At 29.2% G+C, this 19,143-nt stretch overlaps 3 protein-coding genes across 5 annotated transcripts; 1 reads left to right on the top strand and 2 right to left on the bottom strand.

Annotated features, from left to right (window-relative positions):
* Positions 1–3,235: 3,235 nt before the first annotated feature.
* On the top strand, positions 3,236–6,502 carry LOC130943941 (uncharacterized). Of its 3 annotated transcripts, XM_057872038.1 has the most exons (4): positions 3,236–3,413; positions 4,538–4,841; positions 4,938–5,190; positions 5,779–6,495. In XM_057872038.1, the coding sequence occupies exons 2-4, from the start codon at positions 4,562–4,564 to the stop codon at positions 6,224–6,226; spliced, it is 981 nt and encodes a 326-aa protein (XP_057728021.1). In that variant the 5' UTR covers positions 3,236–3,413; positions 4,538–4,561; the 3' UTR covers positions 6,227–6,495. The 3 variants fall into 3 exon arrangements, with proteins under 3 accessions (XP_057728021.1, XP_057728020.1, XP_057728019.1); XM_057872037.1 differs by having other exon boundaries at positions 4,538–5,157; positions 5,779–6,502; XM_057872036.1 differs by having other exon boundaries at positions 4,538–5,190; positions 5,779–6,497.
* Positions 6,473–8,481, bottom strand: LOC130943943 (uncharacterized protein At4g00950-like). Its single transcript, XM_057872039.1, has 3 exons — positions 8,001–8,481; positions 7,561–7,782; positions 6,473–7,118 (listed from the first exon to the last, which is right to left on the bottom strand). The coding sequence occupies exons 1-3, from the start codon at positions 8,427–8,429 to the stop codon at positions 7,032–7,034; spliced, it is 738 nt and encodes a 245-aa protein (XP_057728022.1). The 5' UTR covers positions 8,430–8,481; the 3' UTR covers positions 6,473–7,031.
* Positions 8,482–14,230: 5,749 nt separating this feature from the next.
* LOC130946550 (auxin response factor 18-like) lies at positions 14,231–18,796 on the bottom strand. Its single transcript, XM_057875326.1, has 14 exons — positions 18,735–18,796; positions 18,126–18,241; positions 17,874–17,981; positions 17,709–17,765; positions 17,448–17,600; positions 17,279–17,363; positions 17,084–17,174; positions 16,821–16,985; positions 16,629–16,742; positions 16,485–16,557; positions 16,261–16,405; positions 15,574–15,962; positions 14,691–14,878; positions 14,231–14,282 (listed from the first exon to the last, which is right to left on the bottom strand). The coding sequence occupies exons 1-14, from the start codon at positions 18,739–18,741 to the stop codon at positions 14,231–14,233; spliced, it is 1,743 nt and encodes a 580-aa protein (XP_057731309.1). The 5' UTR covers positions 18,742–18,796.
* Positions 18,797–19,143: the final 347 nt, after the last annotated feature.

Genomic DNA, 19,143 nt, shown 5'->3' with positions numbered 1-19,143 from the left:
AATGACCATGTGTTTCTTAATGTTGTCTTTATTTTGTTTCAAATAACAATTTGAGTTTAAAAATATTTCTATTCATGTTTTCAAATTTTAAATTTATCCCTTTTTTTTCTAGAATTAAACAGTAAATTGTTGAATAGTTTGAAATGTTTGACTGGAGATGAAATTTTCTTAATTTTTTTTTTCACTTAAGGAGATAAAGTGTAATTTTTTGTTATATATTTTATAAGTAAAATTAAGAAAAAATATTAAAGGATCAAAAATCATACTTTACACCTTCAATTAAAAAAAATTAAAAGAATTCATTCTTGTTTAACTGAATCATTTAACAATTCTTGTTTTTATATGAAAATGTTTTTATGGCAATATCTTCTTTTCTTAGATTAATATTATATTTTTACTTAGAAAACATTAAAATTTAATTTTGATACACTGATAATATAAAATATTTTATACAGTTATATAATTACATTTATTCTTTTAGATGATCATTCATGTTGTCAATAAAAATTGTAGTTATTTTTAATGATATAACTTTACATAAATAAATATACGTGTAAAATTATTTTATATTGATGTTCATTAAATTAAATTCTAAGGGGGAAAAAAAGGTACATCTTACAACCTTACTTCCCATCATTTTCTAGTTTAAATAACTACATTAGAACAAAAAGTCAAAAATCATTACTTTATTTGTTTAAAGAGAACAATAATCAACCAACAAGTAAGCAAAAGGACAATGATTATTAAAATTTGTATAAAGTAGGACAAAGTCGTATACCATAAATGCAACTTCCGTTTAGGAAGAAATTAAAGACTTTATAGTACTCTAATTAAACTCGCAATCCCTCAAAATAGGTCAGTATATACACATCATAATAGACACTCACACTCACTTCACTCGTATACTTTGTTAGTAACAAAATTTTCCCAACTACCTTTTTTCTTTAAAAAGATATATGCTCACAATAAATAGCTTGCTATCCTTCACCTACCTACCAAAGAAAACAAACACATTTTTCTTTTCTTCATCTTTTAATTTCAGCAACCAAAAAGTGAAACGTGGATTTGAGATTATGCCCCACAACCTAATTTTCATGCATCATTTCCTATCAAACCCATTGTAATTTTGGACTCAGAGAAATAAAACCATGGGCAAGCACATTGTTTCATTATGATCTTTTGTTCCAACCTAACTAACCACATAGTTTGCCTCAAACTACGTTTATCCTAGGTTGCATTCTTTTTAGTGAAAACTCAGGTGAAGCCGACTTCACGTGAAATTGATACTTCATAGTCGTTAGATAAAAATTTAGTCAAATCAGTCAAATTATTTAACGACTCCTAGGTATAAATTTCACGTGAAGTCGACCGCACCTGAATTTCTATTTTTTTTTTCACATTGTGGGGATAGGTTAGTAGTTTAGTACATTTTAAGTAATGTCCACATCTTATTTCTATTTATTAATTTTCAAAAATTAAAAGAAATCTTTTAACAAGTGTCTATAATAAGTCATTAATACATATGAAAAAAATTTAGAATCTATATAACATCTCACAAATAATATACTAAAATGTGATGTTAGGTTTTCATTAAAAATTAGTAACGTGAAAAATTAAAAAAAGCATTCATTCTAAGAAAATGTTAACGAGTCACCACCTTTATTATTAATAAATTAATCTACTAAATTCAATTAATTATTCCTGAAGTGCTAACATTGACTACACATAAAGTGATTACCTATACTTTAATTTCTCAAAAAATAAATAAATAAATAAATCTATTGGGAAAAAATTGATATATGCTCTATAGTTTTATTCTAATCTTTTGAGAATTAAATGGATCGGCAATAGCCATCCAAATTTGTGTTGCATGCCACGTGTATGACTAAGGCTACACACCAGTGCATATTCATCATGAATTCCTCTTCGAATTTAAGATTCATTCATACATCAATTTAATAATTAAAAAACAACAAATTGATATTTTGTATAATATAAGCATCATCGCATCAACGAAACAAATCATTCATAATAAAATATATTTTTTGTTTTTTAATGTTTATAATTTTTCAAAAATACTTTTAATATTTAATTTCACTTAATTTTATCTTTAATATCTTTAATTCATTTTATTTTATTTTTAGTATTTTTTAATTTGTATTAAATTATTTTTAAAAATCGTTGACTTAAAATTAATGCCCAAAAATGATTTTAATATAAATTAAAAATACTAAAAATAAAGTTAAATGTAATTAAATATTTCTCAAAAAAATATTATAAATATTAGAGAAAAAAAAAACATATTTTATCAATCATAAAAAAAAATATGATGACGCAACCCATTTACTTTCTCGTCAAAGATTGGCATTATGATATACATTTGTTTCCTAAATTGCATCACACATTTTATTTATTTAATCTCATTGAAAATTGCATTAAACATTTAGTAGTAACTAGTAACCAAATCTTAAAATAAATTGAGGATGCTAGAGACAGCTTAGAATAGAATATTAGATACATATATATTTTTCAGTGGATCCCACCATTTCACAAAGACGGCTGAGGTGAGACTTGAGAGTAGCAATTGATTTCACAATTCACACACTTTAACTAATTTATTTATTTTTTAAAATTAAGATTAATTTCCAGGCAGCTTATATTATTCTAAAACCTAAGCCGAAAAATATGAAAACAAATTTATTCACTAATCCATTAGTCTATTAAATTTAATTTTAATATATTCACTGCATACAAAAATTTTGTGCATGCATTTAATTATACAATATTATATTAATAAAATAATTCAATATCATTAAATAGTCAACTAAAACAAGAATATAATTAAATAATAAAATATTATTTTTATAAAACATTAGTCATTAATTCAGATATTATATATTATGTATAAATATATATTATTTAATTTATTTTTTATATGTATTTTATATTTTAATATATTTTATATAAATAATTAATTTAATAATTAATTTTTGTATATATTTAATATAATTAATTAAATAATTGTGATTTTTTATGATTTTTTTATTTAAAAAAATCAAACATGAATTTGTCTAGAATTTAAATTTTATTTAAAAAAATTTTAAATTAATAATTACATATCAAATTTGAATTTTTGACATTTGTTTAAGGGAATGGGCGTGCAAAAAAAATATGCTTAATCAAGAGAGTAGAACCAAAGGAAGTAGTGACCCTGCAAGAAAGAAAAGGCTTCTTTTGAAAACCGACCCATCATCATTGAAATTCATAAACAAAACAACAGAAACAAACAACATTAACAATAACATAATAAGATAAAGCCATGTTTCTCTGACACAACAATCCTCATCCTCTTCTTTTTCATCATTTCTCAGATTCCTTGTTTCTCATCTCAACAATCTCTGAGTCACTCTAAGGTAAATTCTGCCACCCCTTCCTCTGTTTTCCTCTGTTTTTAACTTCCAGCTTCTTTTTGTATGCAAATTGCAAAGTATTCTTATTATGATCTCAATTTCAAGTACTTGAACTTGTGTTTGATCTGATGCATGAGATTATTTGATTCTTTTTTTTATGCTTTTGTTGCTGAAATTTGCCTTTTAGTTTTTGTTTTTTGGCTTTCTATTCACTCTGTTTTCCTCTGTTTGGGTTTTTGGGGAGGATGGTTTTTAATCATTTCACATCTTTAGATGGAGACATGAAGTACAATTACAATACCACCCTTGAAGAGATATTTGTGGTTTCTTTATTGTCTTCCTACTCCTTTTGCTTCTTTGAATGTGTGGAGAAAATCCAAAATCTCACTATATAACATTTTTTAGTTGTGAAAATTGAGATCATTTTTTCAAAAAATAATAATAAAATCTTTACATTGCATGTTTGAAAACATGTGGTAATTAAATTGCATCATATTGTTCATGTTATAGTAGCAAAACCATTTTATCTTATCTAATCTTTTATAATTTAGTGTTAGTATATTTGGATATTTGTGAAGACTAAGTCAAAAATGAAGCTATATATTTCATATAAACTTTATCATGTCCAGATTCATTTTTCATTTTTATCCAATTGAATCAATGTTGGATGATAAGGCCATGTAGCTCATATAGCTATTAGTTGTATCTTCAAATTAGTAGAATTGTTACGTAAGTTTGTTAGAGTCTGAAGTTTGTTAGAGGTTGCCAACTCATAGCATTAAGTTAGTTAGAAGAGTGCTAAATTAGTGTGATTTAGTTTTTCTAGTATCTACAAATACAGAACTAGTCATTTGCAAGTAAATGAGATTAACCATAATCACAATTACATTTTTGAATCTCTCTCAAGTTCACTCTGCACTTTCACTCTTTTCTCATTTTCCGATTCAAATTCTGCAGCATTATAGCAGATTTTACAACCAATTTTTCCAATATTTTTAGCTGTTGGTCTCAATTATAAAAAATGTATATTATATATTAATTGAAATCACCGATTAAAGTGATTCATTTTTTATGCAAACAAATTAGCAGGTTACACTTTTAACAACTGACAAAATTTTTTGCCATAGGAATTATGAAGAAAGAATAGGTAAATGATGGCGGCGGCGGCGGCGGAAGTGAGAGCGGCTTGGCAAAGAACGGCTAACCGTTGCTTTGTCCAAGAAGATGCAAAGAGAGCTCCCAAGTTAGCATGTTGTCAACCTTGCTGCGCAGCTTCGAAACCGGTCGATGCCGGAGCTGCCAATGCAGCAGATGAATCTAATCATGCTGCCGTTAGTGCCACCTCTTTTAACAACAAATCTTCACTTTCCAGTCTAACACCTGACTCAAGATGGTGGTTGCACCCGCAGCCGAGTTACGGATCTCGAAAAGGTTTAACATATGAAGAGTTAATTTCATTACAGGATGACATTGAGATTTTGAAAGCTAGTGATAAAAATGATTTCGTTGACTGCTCAATGTCTTTAGAATCGGATATTTCTTGGATTGAAGTTGGTAAGTCATGGCCTTGGTGGCGAACTTCGGATAGAGACGAGTTAGCTTCCTTTGTTTCGCAGAAATCGGTAAACCACATTGAGAATTGCGACCTTCCTCCGCCGCAGAAGTATCTTAGTGGGCAGCCTTGTGGCTCTGCCGATTCGACGGCTCGATCGAAGGGAAGTTTACCGGCACTTTCTTGCGATACAAGGCATGTATATCTTGCTTCTAACAAGTCTTCAAGGTATTTTTCTTGTTGCTACATGTTCAAGTGTTCAAGTGTTCATTACTTTTTCCCTTCAAGGTCTTATGTGTTAGTATATAATTACATGAGTACGGTGGAAACTCACGTGAAGTTGATAGAGGAGAATCATTAGATAGTTTGACTAATTTGACTAAATTTTCATCTTATAACTCTCAATTATCAACTTCACGTGAAGTCGACTGCACCTAACTTTCCACCCATGAGTAATACCCTGAACCAGTTCCTAAAAAATTTAGTCGGACACTTTAATTTCCAAATTTTTTTTCAGTAAACAAATCTGTCTCCACATGAGATCATTCACCTATATGGAAGGACTAGTATGAAAATTTTAAAAGTATTAGGGTTGTTATACCGTTATGTTTTATTTAAATAATGATAGGAACTAATATGTAACTTTTTAAAGTAAATTTGATGTGAAGATTGATTTTTCTAACAAATAAAAGGTTAGAAAGTAATTTTGCGATTAAAATTTATTGAGTATTAATGTGTTGGACTAAAAATTTGGACTAATTTGGAGTATTGCTCTAATTAAATTTAGGTTGTTTGAACATGTTGACTTTTTTGCAGCATTTATAGCTCAATCCATGAGGATGTTATGGATCAAGTTTTGGAGGGAAACCATAGCAAAACAGAGCTGATAGAAGCACTGTGTCGCTCTCAAACAAGGGCGAGGATGGCGGAAGAGGCGGCGAAACAGGCTTATGCTGAGAAAGAGCACATTATTACACTGTTTTTCAAACAGGCTTCACAACTCTTCGCCTATAAGCAATGGTTTCAGTTGCTGCTTGTAGAAAATCTTCACATTCAACTCAAGAATAACAAGGATCGGCAAATCTCCGGTCTCTTCCAGGCTCCGGCGTCCTTTGAACGTGGCGCGAAACCTTGGAAGACAAGGCATAAACCAAAAGGTGATATCACAACAACATATGCTGTGGCATTTGCTTTAGGATTGAGTCTTGTTGGTGCTGGCTTGATCTTAGGATGGAGTGTTGGATGGATGTTACCGCGTTTGTAGCGGCCGCGGCCGCCTCGTAGGGTTTAGATCTAAGAGATTGAAGATCCATTTTTGCATGCTTAGAACTTGAAGAAAATGAGCATGTTTGATGGGAAATGGTTAAGAGAGAATGTGTATGGGAATTTTGTATATTTGTGTTCTTAACATAGTGCACATTTTCTGAATTGTAATCCCTTTTGTGAAGAAATTGTTTACCAAAATTGTGCAGATAACATATGTTAAGAATATGACATAAATAAAGCAACAAGAACAAATAGAACTTGCCGTTTGATTCATCAGACTAAGGACTAATTCATTATGAATTTGAATCATTCACAAATGAATTGTTGGATACACAAACTAGTAGCTAATTTTACACAGCTAATTGTTGCAATGCAACTTATGAAACTATTAATGGGTGAAAAAGCTTCAAATTACTGTGGAACTTGACCAAATTTAATTGCTGAAATAGTGTGTAAAGTGCTTCAAAATATGAATCTTTTAAATATATACAAATTATGCTTGTATCATGTGTTTTAAGCTATGACCAAGTAAATATTATTTTGTCAACATTAAATAAATGATTATATAAAAGTAATATCAACTATACTATATTATAAACATTGAATATTTAAAGTATAAAATTTTTAATACATAAAATAACACTCCCAGGATTCAGTACAAAGTTTCACAGTGATATTGATTTCATAAAGGGAAGAAAAAGATGAAACCAAAAAAATAATAATATTAAAATTAAATTATTGAAAAAACAGGTGGATCATGGATAAGGTATGATTGATTTTGACCTGGCTCTGGTAAAAAAGTCCTAGAGATTAAGGGCACCATAGCCAACTTCCTTGAGCTTTTGACTCTTCCATGGAACCACTTGCTTGAAGCTCTCACATATCATTGTCTATAAAAATCAAAAGCAGTGCAATAATATTAAGGGACCATATCCTTATTCAATGTTATAACTTTGTAAAAGATCTAAGTCTATGTTAGATAGATGCTCCTAAAATATATTTAATATGTATTTAAAATTACTAATTTTTATTTTGAATGGTTATAAAAGTTTCTAAAACATGTATTATATAAATATATATACTCACAAATAGTTTCTAGTCTAAAGCCACATTAATTGAAAATATAATCTTCATAATTTTCTATCCTTAAAAAATAAAAAATTCAAAAGAATTTCCTGTGAGATTCTTAGATGAAAATAAATCAACCACTTTGAATTTACATGCACTCCTATAAAAAGAAGTAATAAGTACTAATATTCATTAACCACTTAACCCTAGAAAGAAAATTATCACTATAACACAAGTTTTTAATGTTTAGAAGTCAAAACTTACCCATGGCTTGGCATGGAAGAGGTGGGAAATGCTTCTAGAACGTTGCATCTTTGTCACACTTCTCACCTTATTGCCATGATAATCTTCATCAGCAGAAGATGTAGAATTAGAGGAAAAGACATAACTACCCCTACTCACTTCCCTTTTGACATTGAAGCCCTTCCTTCCCCTTAATGAACCAAACCACCCTCTCTCCTTCATTCTCATTCCTTTGTCTAGAGCCTAATACAAACAATCTTAGTTAGTAAAGTATATTATACATAAAAAAATCTTACATGTACTATTTTTGTAATTAACATCTCTTTTATATTAAAAGTTATCGATAAAAATTAAAAATAAATAAATAAATAATGTTTTTATATTATTAAAAAAATATATTAAAAAGTGTATAAACAAAAAAGTACAAATATCATTTCTCTTTGTCCGAGCCTAAAACTCACCCTAGAAGATGGAGGAAGGTGGCAAGTATTACTTCTTGAGATACAATAAGGACCCTCCAATACACTGCTTGGTGAGTGAACTTTGGTTGCATCATCATCACCTTCATCATGAACTAGTTGTTGCAATCTTGGAGGAAGTTGCAATGACTTTGACTTTGACTTTGACTTTGAGTTGGTCAAAGTAACAATGGCATTAGTATTAGAAGAAGAAGAAGAAGTTATTCTTGGCTTGCCAGGTTCCTCTTCCCAACCAAATGGTACTGAGGCTAAGGTGCAAAGTGGTGGAGTTACAATCCCTGACCTCTCAGGAGAAGAAGAATAAGAATAATCCACCATTGTTGTTTGAGGATTGAACTTGAATATTGGTAGAAGAATTGATGTGTTACTCTGTTCTTGCTCTGTTTCTGACTCTGTTTTACAACCACTCATCTTTGCTTTCTTTTCTCCCTTCTTTGTGTTTGTTATATAATAAGACTCTTTAATCTTGTGGTCCTATTTTGAAAATAATCAAATCAATTTCATGGTATATATAATTCCAAATCCTTTATATAAATAAATAAATAAGAGGGGATTTCTTATTTGTGTATCAACAAGAGAAGCTTTTGGTTATTCCTCAATTTGTTTGTAAAAAATAATTTAATATTTGAGAATATAGCTAATATTTAGTTATTTTTATTGTATTTTTATATATAAAAGCATACATTAATATTGGAGATTTCAATTATCTTTATGTGAATCTAGTGAAAATATCTCTAACATATTATATTATAAGATATCTCCCGCTTTTACAGTGCATATAAATAGATATACAAAAATATTATATATATATTAAAATCAGTTATTATGTATTTGTGTATAAATATATGTATTGTTTAATTTATTTTTAATATATATTTTATATTATTAACTGATTTTAGTGTACACCTAGTATAATTGATAAATATATTGGTATCTATTTTTTCTTTTAATTGTTTACAAGTCCATACTATTTAAAATATCTAAAATTGAAGTAGTAAAATACTAATATTCAGTTGGTTAAACAATAGTTTAATAGATGATCTTATTATTTTTTAGATGTTATTAATTTATGTTACGAAATAAAATACTCATCCTAAAAAAATGGTTATAATTAGTTAAATTCTTAATAATATGATTTATTATAAATTATAAATAAACTTATATATGTAGGGTTATATGACATTTATGAATATACAACAAACTTTGGTATCTTTTTTATGAGATATTGAAGGAAAGAAAGTGCCATAAAGGTGAAGCTACTCCACAAAAAATGTTGCCTTTCTCTGCAGAAAAGTTACAAATGACCATTCATAATCAATAATCATATGTGCTCTTATTATTTGTTCTCCATCTTGCATTGCTACGTGTAATTTTCTCAAAATATGCGTATAGTGTAGGCAATTCAATTCCTTCATACATTATCATTCCATAAAACAAACATAATTTGTAGAAACATGCATAAAATGTCTGTTATGTATGTAAAATTTGCATGCTAAAAATTAATAACTGAGTTATTCATAGTATATTTGTGTATATTTATATATATTAATTAATTAATTAATAGATTTTTCAATTAAACAATTAGCTATCAAATCTGTAATAGTTTAATAATTAATTTATTTATAGGAGAATAATAAAAGTTTTATAAAACACTAAATATGTATTTTTATACGGTGATTGATTGATAGTTAATTTTTTATATATACATAATATATTATCGAAATGTATAACATGTTTTTCACCTAGTTTTGACATAATCAATTGATTTAATCACATGATTACTTGACCATTTTTTTTATATTTTATTAATTTAAAAATAATTTAAATATACAATTAATTAATCATAATAATATTTTTATTTGGATTTTAACAATATCTGATGTACCAATAATGTTCTTGAACTTCCAATATTTAATGTTATAGAGTGTACATAAGAGGGAAAAAAATACCAATCTGAAAATAGTTATGTGTAGTGAAATTGTTAGAAGTTTATTATTTTTTTTTTTTTGACAGGTAAAGTTGATAGCTATCGTTAATGAATAGAACCCATAATGTCAATCAGGGCTAAATTACAGATGTGGAGAGGTGCTTCTTCCATTCACACTGAATTTGGATAGGTAAGAGTTAATTGAGCCAATTTATGTGCTATCAAACAGGTGCTTCTTCCATCCACACTAAACCAACTCTCATACGGGCTCCAGGCGGTTTATTCATTTGATCGTACACTAGAGCAACTTTTGATTTTTCAATAATTTTTTCATTAATTACTCCGAATTCTTTCATTTCCATGTAAAGATCATTTTCCTCACGAGTACGTTCCCCCACTCCGCCAAATACGGATACACCGCCATGAGCTTTGGCAATGTTATTGATCAATTCCATAATAAGTACTGTTTTACCCACTCCAGCTCTGCCAAAGAGTTCAATCTTTCCTCCACGGCGATAAGGAGCTAAAAGATCTACTACTTTAATTCCGGTTTTAAAAATGGATAATTTTGTGAGTTTATTATTCAAATATTAATGGTTGGTTCCTAGTGTGACTTGGTGTATGTGGTTGATGCCAAGTTGTGATGGAGAATTGAGAAGCATGCATAGGGCATGAAATAGTCACTAGTGATTGGTTTCCAAAACAACATTGATTAACATAACATAGTTGCCCTAAAAAACAAGTAATTTCAATTTGCCACAAATTCCATATGATTTTCCTTCACCAAGAAGCACATGTGAAAGTTACAAGCTGAGAATTGAGGTTCATATATGGCCACTATATCAAAAGTCAAATATATTTGTAGGAAAGCTTCAATTTTAAAAATAAAAATAATAACAACTTATTTTTTTGGGTGGACAAAATCTAGATTTAAATGAAAAGACTATGATGTATGGGCACATGGGACACAATACGATACGAAATACATCGATACATGAATTTTAAAATTTTATAAAATACGGGGACATGTCTATATATAAATATAAAGTATTTTTTAAATAAATCGTAATGATATTTTATTGATATTAAAATATAAATTTTTTAATTATTTTTACTGTCTTATTTTAATTATATAAAATATTTTTTGTTTTAATAAATAATAATATATACTATTTTTAAATTTATTTCAAAAATACATGTTAAAAATAAAGTTGGATATGTTGATACGTGATAGTATTTAAGTGTGTCTAAACGTATCTAAAAAAAGTTTTTATATTTTATTAAGATATAGTTAGACACAATAAATATGTGTATCAGACGAGACGAATACCGATAAATATTATATCTAAAATATATTCAAGACACAAACATAATAACTCAACAAAATATCCATAATTGGTATAAAAAAAAGTGTTATTTATCCGGCTCTTTACCATGTGAAATTCTCAACTTTTTATTTGGATTGCATCATTGTCTGCCTTAAAAGGTATATCTCAATATATGATGTTAAAGGAAAAAGAAGGAATTTAATTTAAATACTTTAAAATAAGCTTAAAAAGCGAAATAAGAGAATTTTTAAAAATGTTTTATTTTATTTATTAAAAAGTAAGTTCTTTGTTTTATCCTTTAAAATAAATTCCTTACCTCAAAGGACCCTTGCTTTAAAAGATCAAAAATAAAATTAAAAAAAAAACCCTATTATTAAATAATTGCAATAGCATTCACCATTTTATTCAAAACTCTTAAGCTGTTAGCTCTAGCGGTAGTGGAAGAAGGCAAGAGATAGGTAGGTGAAAGTCAATAAAAGCCAAAACGGATCTAAGCCTATCTTAGTGGAAGCCATTATTTAAAAATAAAAATAAAAAATTTAAAATATATAATCACATTCATAAATTTATCTCTGCAAAATATATAAATTATATATTTCTATTTAATAATTTAAATTTTTGGCATAAATAATTTTATAACATAATATTAAAATTTTTATGATAAAAAAATCGATTTTTGCTTCTCAAAAATAAAAAAAAAGATCGAATTTTAAAATAAGAAAAATATAAGAAAATTAAAAAAAAATGTTTGTACAAAATTCGCACAACCAAAAAATAATTTCTTACACAAAAGGGTGCATAAAATAAATACATAATTATTTATATATTTTTATTTAACTATGTAAACTTTTTGAATAAATTATTTCAAGAAAAATCTCACATGCAAGTCTAAAAATAATCCTTAACATGATAGTCTTAAAATATATATATATATATATCACATCTCATCAATTATTACAAGAAATTTTAATAAATAAATTCATAATAATGAAATATTCATGATCATTTTGTAGTAATTGAAGTCCATTTTCCATAATAAGATGAATTCCAATCTAAAAATTACTCTATATTTTTCACTTTAATCAAATTTTGAGAGAGATAATTATGAATAATTTCATCAACTATTTGATTAAGAATGGTATAAATGGCCATTAGTTTTGATAGATAAAATCACTTTAATTTATATAAATACAGTTGTTGTACCAACTACTCTTGTTTTCATTGACTGTTTTCATGGACTGTTTTGTTAAATCATCTTGATTGTTATAGCCTTATAGGTAAGAAGAACAAGAATCATGTTGAAAACAACTTTTGTCTCCACATTTTGGGCAACCCATATATTTGCTTTGAGAATCATCAAAATATCAAATCAAAAGATATATGTATTATGTAAAGAAATTATTTTTAATATGGAAATGGAGATAATGTTTTACTAGAATATTGACATTTGAAATATATTACGGTATTGTGGAAATTATTCAGCATGCTCCTGTATGTTGGTCAAGATGTTGTCATATGTTGACTCTCTACCTATGAAATCTATCCATTTATAATTACACCAAATAATTGTATTTCCAACAAAAATACCAATATTTTTTCTATATAAAAAAATAGCCTATTATGTACAACCTTGACTTTCTTCTTTTTAAAAAATAAAAATAAAAATAAATAAACACCAAACCAACTCAATCAACAACAACAATAGTCTTCATTAAAAGGTACTTAAAATTATTCAAAATTGACTATTGATGAAAAAAATAAGCTAATAATGAAAGTTAAGAACTTAAGATAAGTAAATTTGAAACTATAATTTCACAAACAAACAAAAAAATTTAGGTTTCAATTTGAAAGTTATAATATTATTGATGATATATTGAATTAGTAATTATTTATGTTGCATAACAGTATTATCATTTTCTCCTATATTTTGTAGTTTATACATAATTTTTTTATTATTTAAAGTTGAATCCCCTTAACACTATATATAGAAAATTTTAAAACTACTTTTTTCTGATAAGTAATAATATTTGATTTTCAACCAAAAAAAGAGTAAATTGCAAAAAAAAAAAAAACTATTTTTCAAATATTTAAATGCTGACAAACATATATCTAAACACTAAAATAACAAAAATATTTTTAAAATATTTAAAAATGTAATGGTAGATTAGAATGACCTTTTAGAAAGGAAAAAAAAACCCGTAAATTTTAACAAAAAAAAAATCCGCATTATATAAATAAATTGTGAGTCATTAAAAATTAAAATTGTGATTAAACTTTTTTTTTTCCAGTTGTGTAGGTATCCAAAAGTGGATTTTGATGATACTAAGGCAATGATTGTTTTGTGTATCTCCAAAGACACTTATATGTCACTTTCCATCATGTCATTGTCAATATCTGCATCACCAACAGAGCTCATATGTGTGCATTAAAGTGCATCAATCTTATTGATCTTGTATTATTATATTAAGCGAATTAAACCCTTTTCAAGGAATTAAATTTTGTCTTGTAGTTTTAATTTTGATTTTTTTTTTTGGGGGCTACTAATTTTGATTTTCTTAAATAAAATAATAACCAAGCTTATGTCATGTATATTTAGAACACTCACTAACAAAATCATACTTAAATATTCCTAATTAAACATTGCCCCAAATTGACTTAGAACTTTTATAGATTTAGAAAATTACTGCACAATATTAAACACAAAATAAAATTAAAATTAAAAAAATTAAAATATTTACAATTATAAAGTACCTAAAAATTAAAATCCACCTAGTTGCTATGCACACTACCCCATCAGAATCCCTTCCCTTCCTAAACCTATTAAAGCTTAAAAATAAAAATTACAAATAAAAGAAAAAGGTTAATTAAGGTTCCAAAGCATATTATATTAGATTGATAGATGTTGAGTGATGTTATGAATCACAAACATGGAGTCAAGTCATTCAACAAATGACTAATTAATCCTCCTTTGAACAAATGAAAATCCTCTTCACCATTTTGCAGAAGTCCCTACAAAATTTCATATAGCATAAATTAAAGGGTTTGTTCCAACTTTTTGTTATTACTAAAAAAAATATTCATATAATTGTAAAACCTTTTATAAAAGGTGGAAACTCAAGTGCAGTCGACTTTACGTGAAGTTGATAATTGAGAGCTATTAGATGATTTGACTAATTTGACTAAATTTTCATCTAATGACTTTTAACTATCAACTTCACGTGAAGTCGACTGCACCTGAGTTTTCACCATCAAGTTACAAACAAAATATCTTTTTTTTTTGGTGAAAATCAGAATAGAAAAGCTTCATGATGAGTCTTGAGAAAGTTTTCATAATAATAATAATAAAGCATTTACATATCTTTAAAAAGAAAATTTGAAAAACAGAAGAAACTATGCAAGAAAGTTGAAGTTACTCACTGCCATAAATCATCACCAAGAAGCATAAGGTCATTTTCTTCATCAGTGAAAGTAACAGCCCATTTCTTCTGAGATATAATTTCTCCTTCAATGTCAAACATTTTCTCAAGCTCAACTATGAGTTCATCATAACCATTTAATGTGGTCAAGTCAATTGCACGACCAACTGCTACACCTTCCATTTTCACCTTCAAAACATCAAAAATAAAATAATGAATTTTGAAGGGAAAAATTCAAGAGAGAATTTTATACAAGTAAATTATTGAAATAACACCCGAAATATCTCTTCGCTAATAAAATAACCAACCAAACATTAATATTAATTATCCTCGTCTAACAAGTTCATCCGATCGTCAGTTGGGCTTCCATGTCATGATTCATGACAAAATTAGGCCCAATCGACAATCGGATCCAATTGTCGAACCGCCTAATTTTTTAGAACATACCGAATAAATATTCAATCTTTTACGGGTTATTTTGTCAACTAAGTAAGCTTTCATAGGGACTATTTAGGTATTTCACTAATTTGTCACCTTCAAAGATTCCTAGCTACCAAACACTGTCCTACTCAAAACAAAGGCTGAAAAATTTCCTTCCCCTTTTTACATTATTTGACCCAACCTCTCATAAAAATGTGGAAGGAATCTTTGAAGACATTACATGTATCACATATGAAGAGTTTCGAGTATACTAAGAATAACGGTGTTTCAGTCGTTTTACCCGTTGATCTCAATCATAAAATATATACATGATTGAGATTAATGACTAAAAGTACTAAAACACCCGTGTTCTTGGTATACTTGAAAATTTTCATATATTCATATGTATGTTTAAGGCTGAAACAAAAATAAAAAAAAATAAAATAAAAATAAAATAAAGGTACCTTAGTCCTAGTCCTCATGGATGGTACATGGCCCTGCTTGTTGGACAGTGAATGGTTATTGAGACTCTGAACCTTCTCAGTCTCACATGCACCAACAATAATAGATTCTTTGGGACCACAATGAAGGATAGTTGAAGCTTCACACCAAAGTTCTTTCTCCAAAGGGGTAACAACATTACTATAGCTGCTAGTCAAATTCACCCCAAACAACCAGCAATCCATGCCCTTCTTCCTGTCTTCATTGTGGTCGCGTGCCGGGCCTTCGCCAGCTGGACCGGCCGGGACGACGGCTTTGTTGTTTTCGGGGTCTTGAGAAGAATTTCCATTGCCATTCAAATGTGGTGGCTGCCATATTGTAGCTACTTGGCTTTCTTTGCTACCTGAAGCAGCTGAATTTGGAGATTAACATCATCATTAAGTTAATAATCCAACAATGTTTGTTCATTAACACCTTAAGGTTGTCGACCGGTAAAAAAAACGACTTCTTGTTAACTTTCCTTCCAAAATTACCCCTCTATTAAGATGTTATTTTATCAATAAAACACATCACGTGAAAGGGTAATTTTGGAAGAAAAGCTAAGAGAAGTCGTTTTTTGCGCAGTTCAACAACTTCAAGGTGTAAATTGCATATTTATAAAGTTTAGGATGTAAAGTGCACATGATCCAGAGTAACATTCTTTTTCCTACCAGAAGATGAAGCCTCAGCATGCCTTGATCTTTTTCCCTTCGCCATCGGTTGAATCGTATTCAAAGGCGAAGTAACAAGAGGTTCAATCTCCCAACATGAAACTCTATCTGGTCTTTGCATTGTTGCTGGTTCATCCCATTGAACCTATGTAACAAAGACAAAAAATTATACACTAATGAGAAAATTAGAAGAACTTAATGAGTGCTTTCGAATGAAGTCGAACCTTCAATGACCTCCATTGAGAATTCGGCCATTCTCGAGATTCATCTCCAACTCCAACTATAGTACCACAAAACCTGACAAAATAATGGTACATTAATCTAAGATCAACTCAGAGACTAAGGTAGATACACATTTAAAATGATACCTTTTGTCAAGTGGATCTTCACCCTCATGTCTCATCTTGAATCGCATGCCGATTTTGAAGTCATTGTTCATTGTGTCAATATATTTGTTTAAACTAACAATAAACTGGCTAGTCCTGAATTGAATTCAAAAATTAAAAGCATAAATGTTTCAAGTAAGAGTTACACAAAATGTTTAAAAGATGCTTACAAACCTTGGCTTGTAATAAACCACAAACATGGTACTAGTCATAACAGAATGGCTTGCAGTAACAATCACCCCAAGGCGCATGTTTTGTGTCGACACCACGGACGAAGGTGTAGGACTCTGTGGCGGATTCAAACGCCTAACGCCTACTCTCAGTTGTCCATTCTCTCCCCTGTAGGAATCAAGGATTAAAGCACGGAAATTCGCAGCATAAGGACTAATTATGTCAAAGCAGAACATTATAGAATGCATTATCATGATTTCAAGTACCTTAAAAAAACAAAAGAATCTCCGGCAACCAATTTCTTGGCCGCAACGAATGCACTCCAGCCAGTTGTAAGCAGGTGCCTCTTCGGATGTCCTTAACAAATTGTGCAAAACAATAAGCAAGATTTCGCAGTTAAAACATAAATTCAAAGAAAAACAACGAAGATTTTCCAATATTATAAACCAAGAAAAAGTTACCTCTGTATATATGCTTAAACTTCCATTCAACCCCATGAATATCCTTTGCTACCAACTCCTGAGTAGGATTTTCCATTGTCATATCCTACAACATATAAACTCTTCTAATTATTTTCTTGTAATCGAAAATATATTCTGGTTCGATCATTCTCGGCTCTAGAAAACACACCAATTGAGGCAAGCATTCATTAGCGTGCTTCCGAAGAACCGAAAATCCTCCATGTGTGCTAGTATCTGAGGTACTCAGTGTCTTACAAAATGAGTAAAATTTCTGTTTCGGTTTCTCGGAACAAATTGGATTAGGATCTAGAGGATCATTCTGCTGTACATAGAACAAAACCAGAAAGAAAAAATGGAAAAATCAGTTAAACATTTTTCAATTTTCAATAATGAGGGAATTAATTGTTCGGAAAATGTATCAAATTCTCACATCTGAAGATGGCTGCAAAGTGATTCGAGCATAAACCTCGTCGGTTTCCATCTCGGCCTACAAAACAAAATTAACAAGACTCTATAGTCAGTACATGAAAAATCATCATTCCAATGAGCCAATCAAGAACACATAACACAAGGAACCAAAAAAGATAAACATTACCAGACACTTAACATCGATAACACGGCATAAAATCTTCGAAGGAAGATCGTATTTGGGAGATTTCTGGTTCTTCATCTGCCTCAATTCTTGTTCTGTAGGTTCTGGCAACTACAAAAGAAAAAAAAAATCAAAATTATATAACACTAACTAAACCCCTTAAGGCTTAAATTTGAAAGCATACATAGCACAAAAATGGAAAAAATGAAATTCACAAACAAAATCAGAAACAAGGTAAAGAAGTATATATCATACCAATTCAATGTGACCCTGAGGGAAATAGAAAACTCTGTCTTGAACACAAGGAACATCCATTAATGGCCCTGCACACAACCTCCATAGCTCTTTAAACAAATCATCACCAGCCCCATCTGCCACAAAACAAAACACAAACATGTTGGAAACTTTGCATGGTTTTTTTCAGACCAAAGTTGGAAACTTTTTTCTCTCATTTTTGCATTAAGCTCTTCCTTAGTAACCTCCATGTTCACAAGGCAAAAGGGTCATTCCCTTCATATTGAAAAATTAAAGGAAAACATTAAAAATGAAGGGTCCCAACAACATTAGTCAATTGCTAAAAGAACACAGACATTACTCTTTTTCAGCTCAACACTCACATTAACCAAACATGGTAACAACAAAAACACATGAAATTCCAACCATAACCTCACACTGAAGTTGTTTCCTTTGACAAGAAACCACTGAGATTAGTACCTTCTTCCTTATGTGCCATTCAACCATAGAAGCACATAAAAGAAAAAAAAAACACCAACAAAAGAAAAACAAAGACCAAAGACAAAAAAGACAAACACAAAGCAAACAAGAGAGAGAGAGAGAGAGAGAGAGAGAGAGAGAGAGACCAACCAGCCATGATGATGGTTAAATGAGAGTGAATGATAATGTGTTCTCTCTTGCTTCTTCTTCTCTTTCTGTAACTGATGACTGTGAATTGTTCTGCTTTATATATGTGTTTTTTTTTTTCTTTTTCTTTTTTATTTGTTTGTTTGTTTGGAGCTGCTTCAAGTTTCGGTTACAGAAAGCATGGTTGTGTTGTTTAAGGTGTGTCACCAAAACCGAAGAATATCAAGGGATCATAACTTTTTTGGCCCCTTAACTTTGAAGCTGCAAGAGAAAAAGGGTCACACTTTTTTTGAAAGGAAGGCTTCTCTTCTCTCTCTTGTTATGTGGGGAGTTTCTGAAATTCTCTTTCTGTTTCCTTTTGCTCCTTCTCCTTCCCTTTCATCACATGTTCTTTTTTTTTTTCATAATATAT

Source organism: Arachis stenosperma, chromosome 8 (assembly GCF_014773155.1).
Source record: "Arachis stenosperma cultivar V10309 chromosome 8, arast.V10309.gnm1.PFL2, whole genome shotgun sequence".
Taxonomy (NCBI): domain Eukaryota; kingdom Viridiplantae; phylum Streptophyta; class Magnoliopsida; order Fabales; family Fabaceae; genus Arachis; species Arachis stenosperma.
The sequence above is the reverse complement of the archived record's forward strand: the minus strand, read 5'-3'. Positions and strand labels throughout refer to the sequence as shown.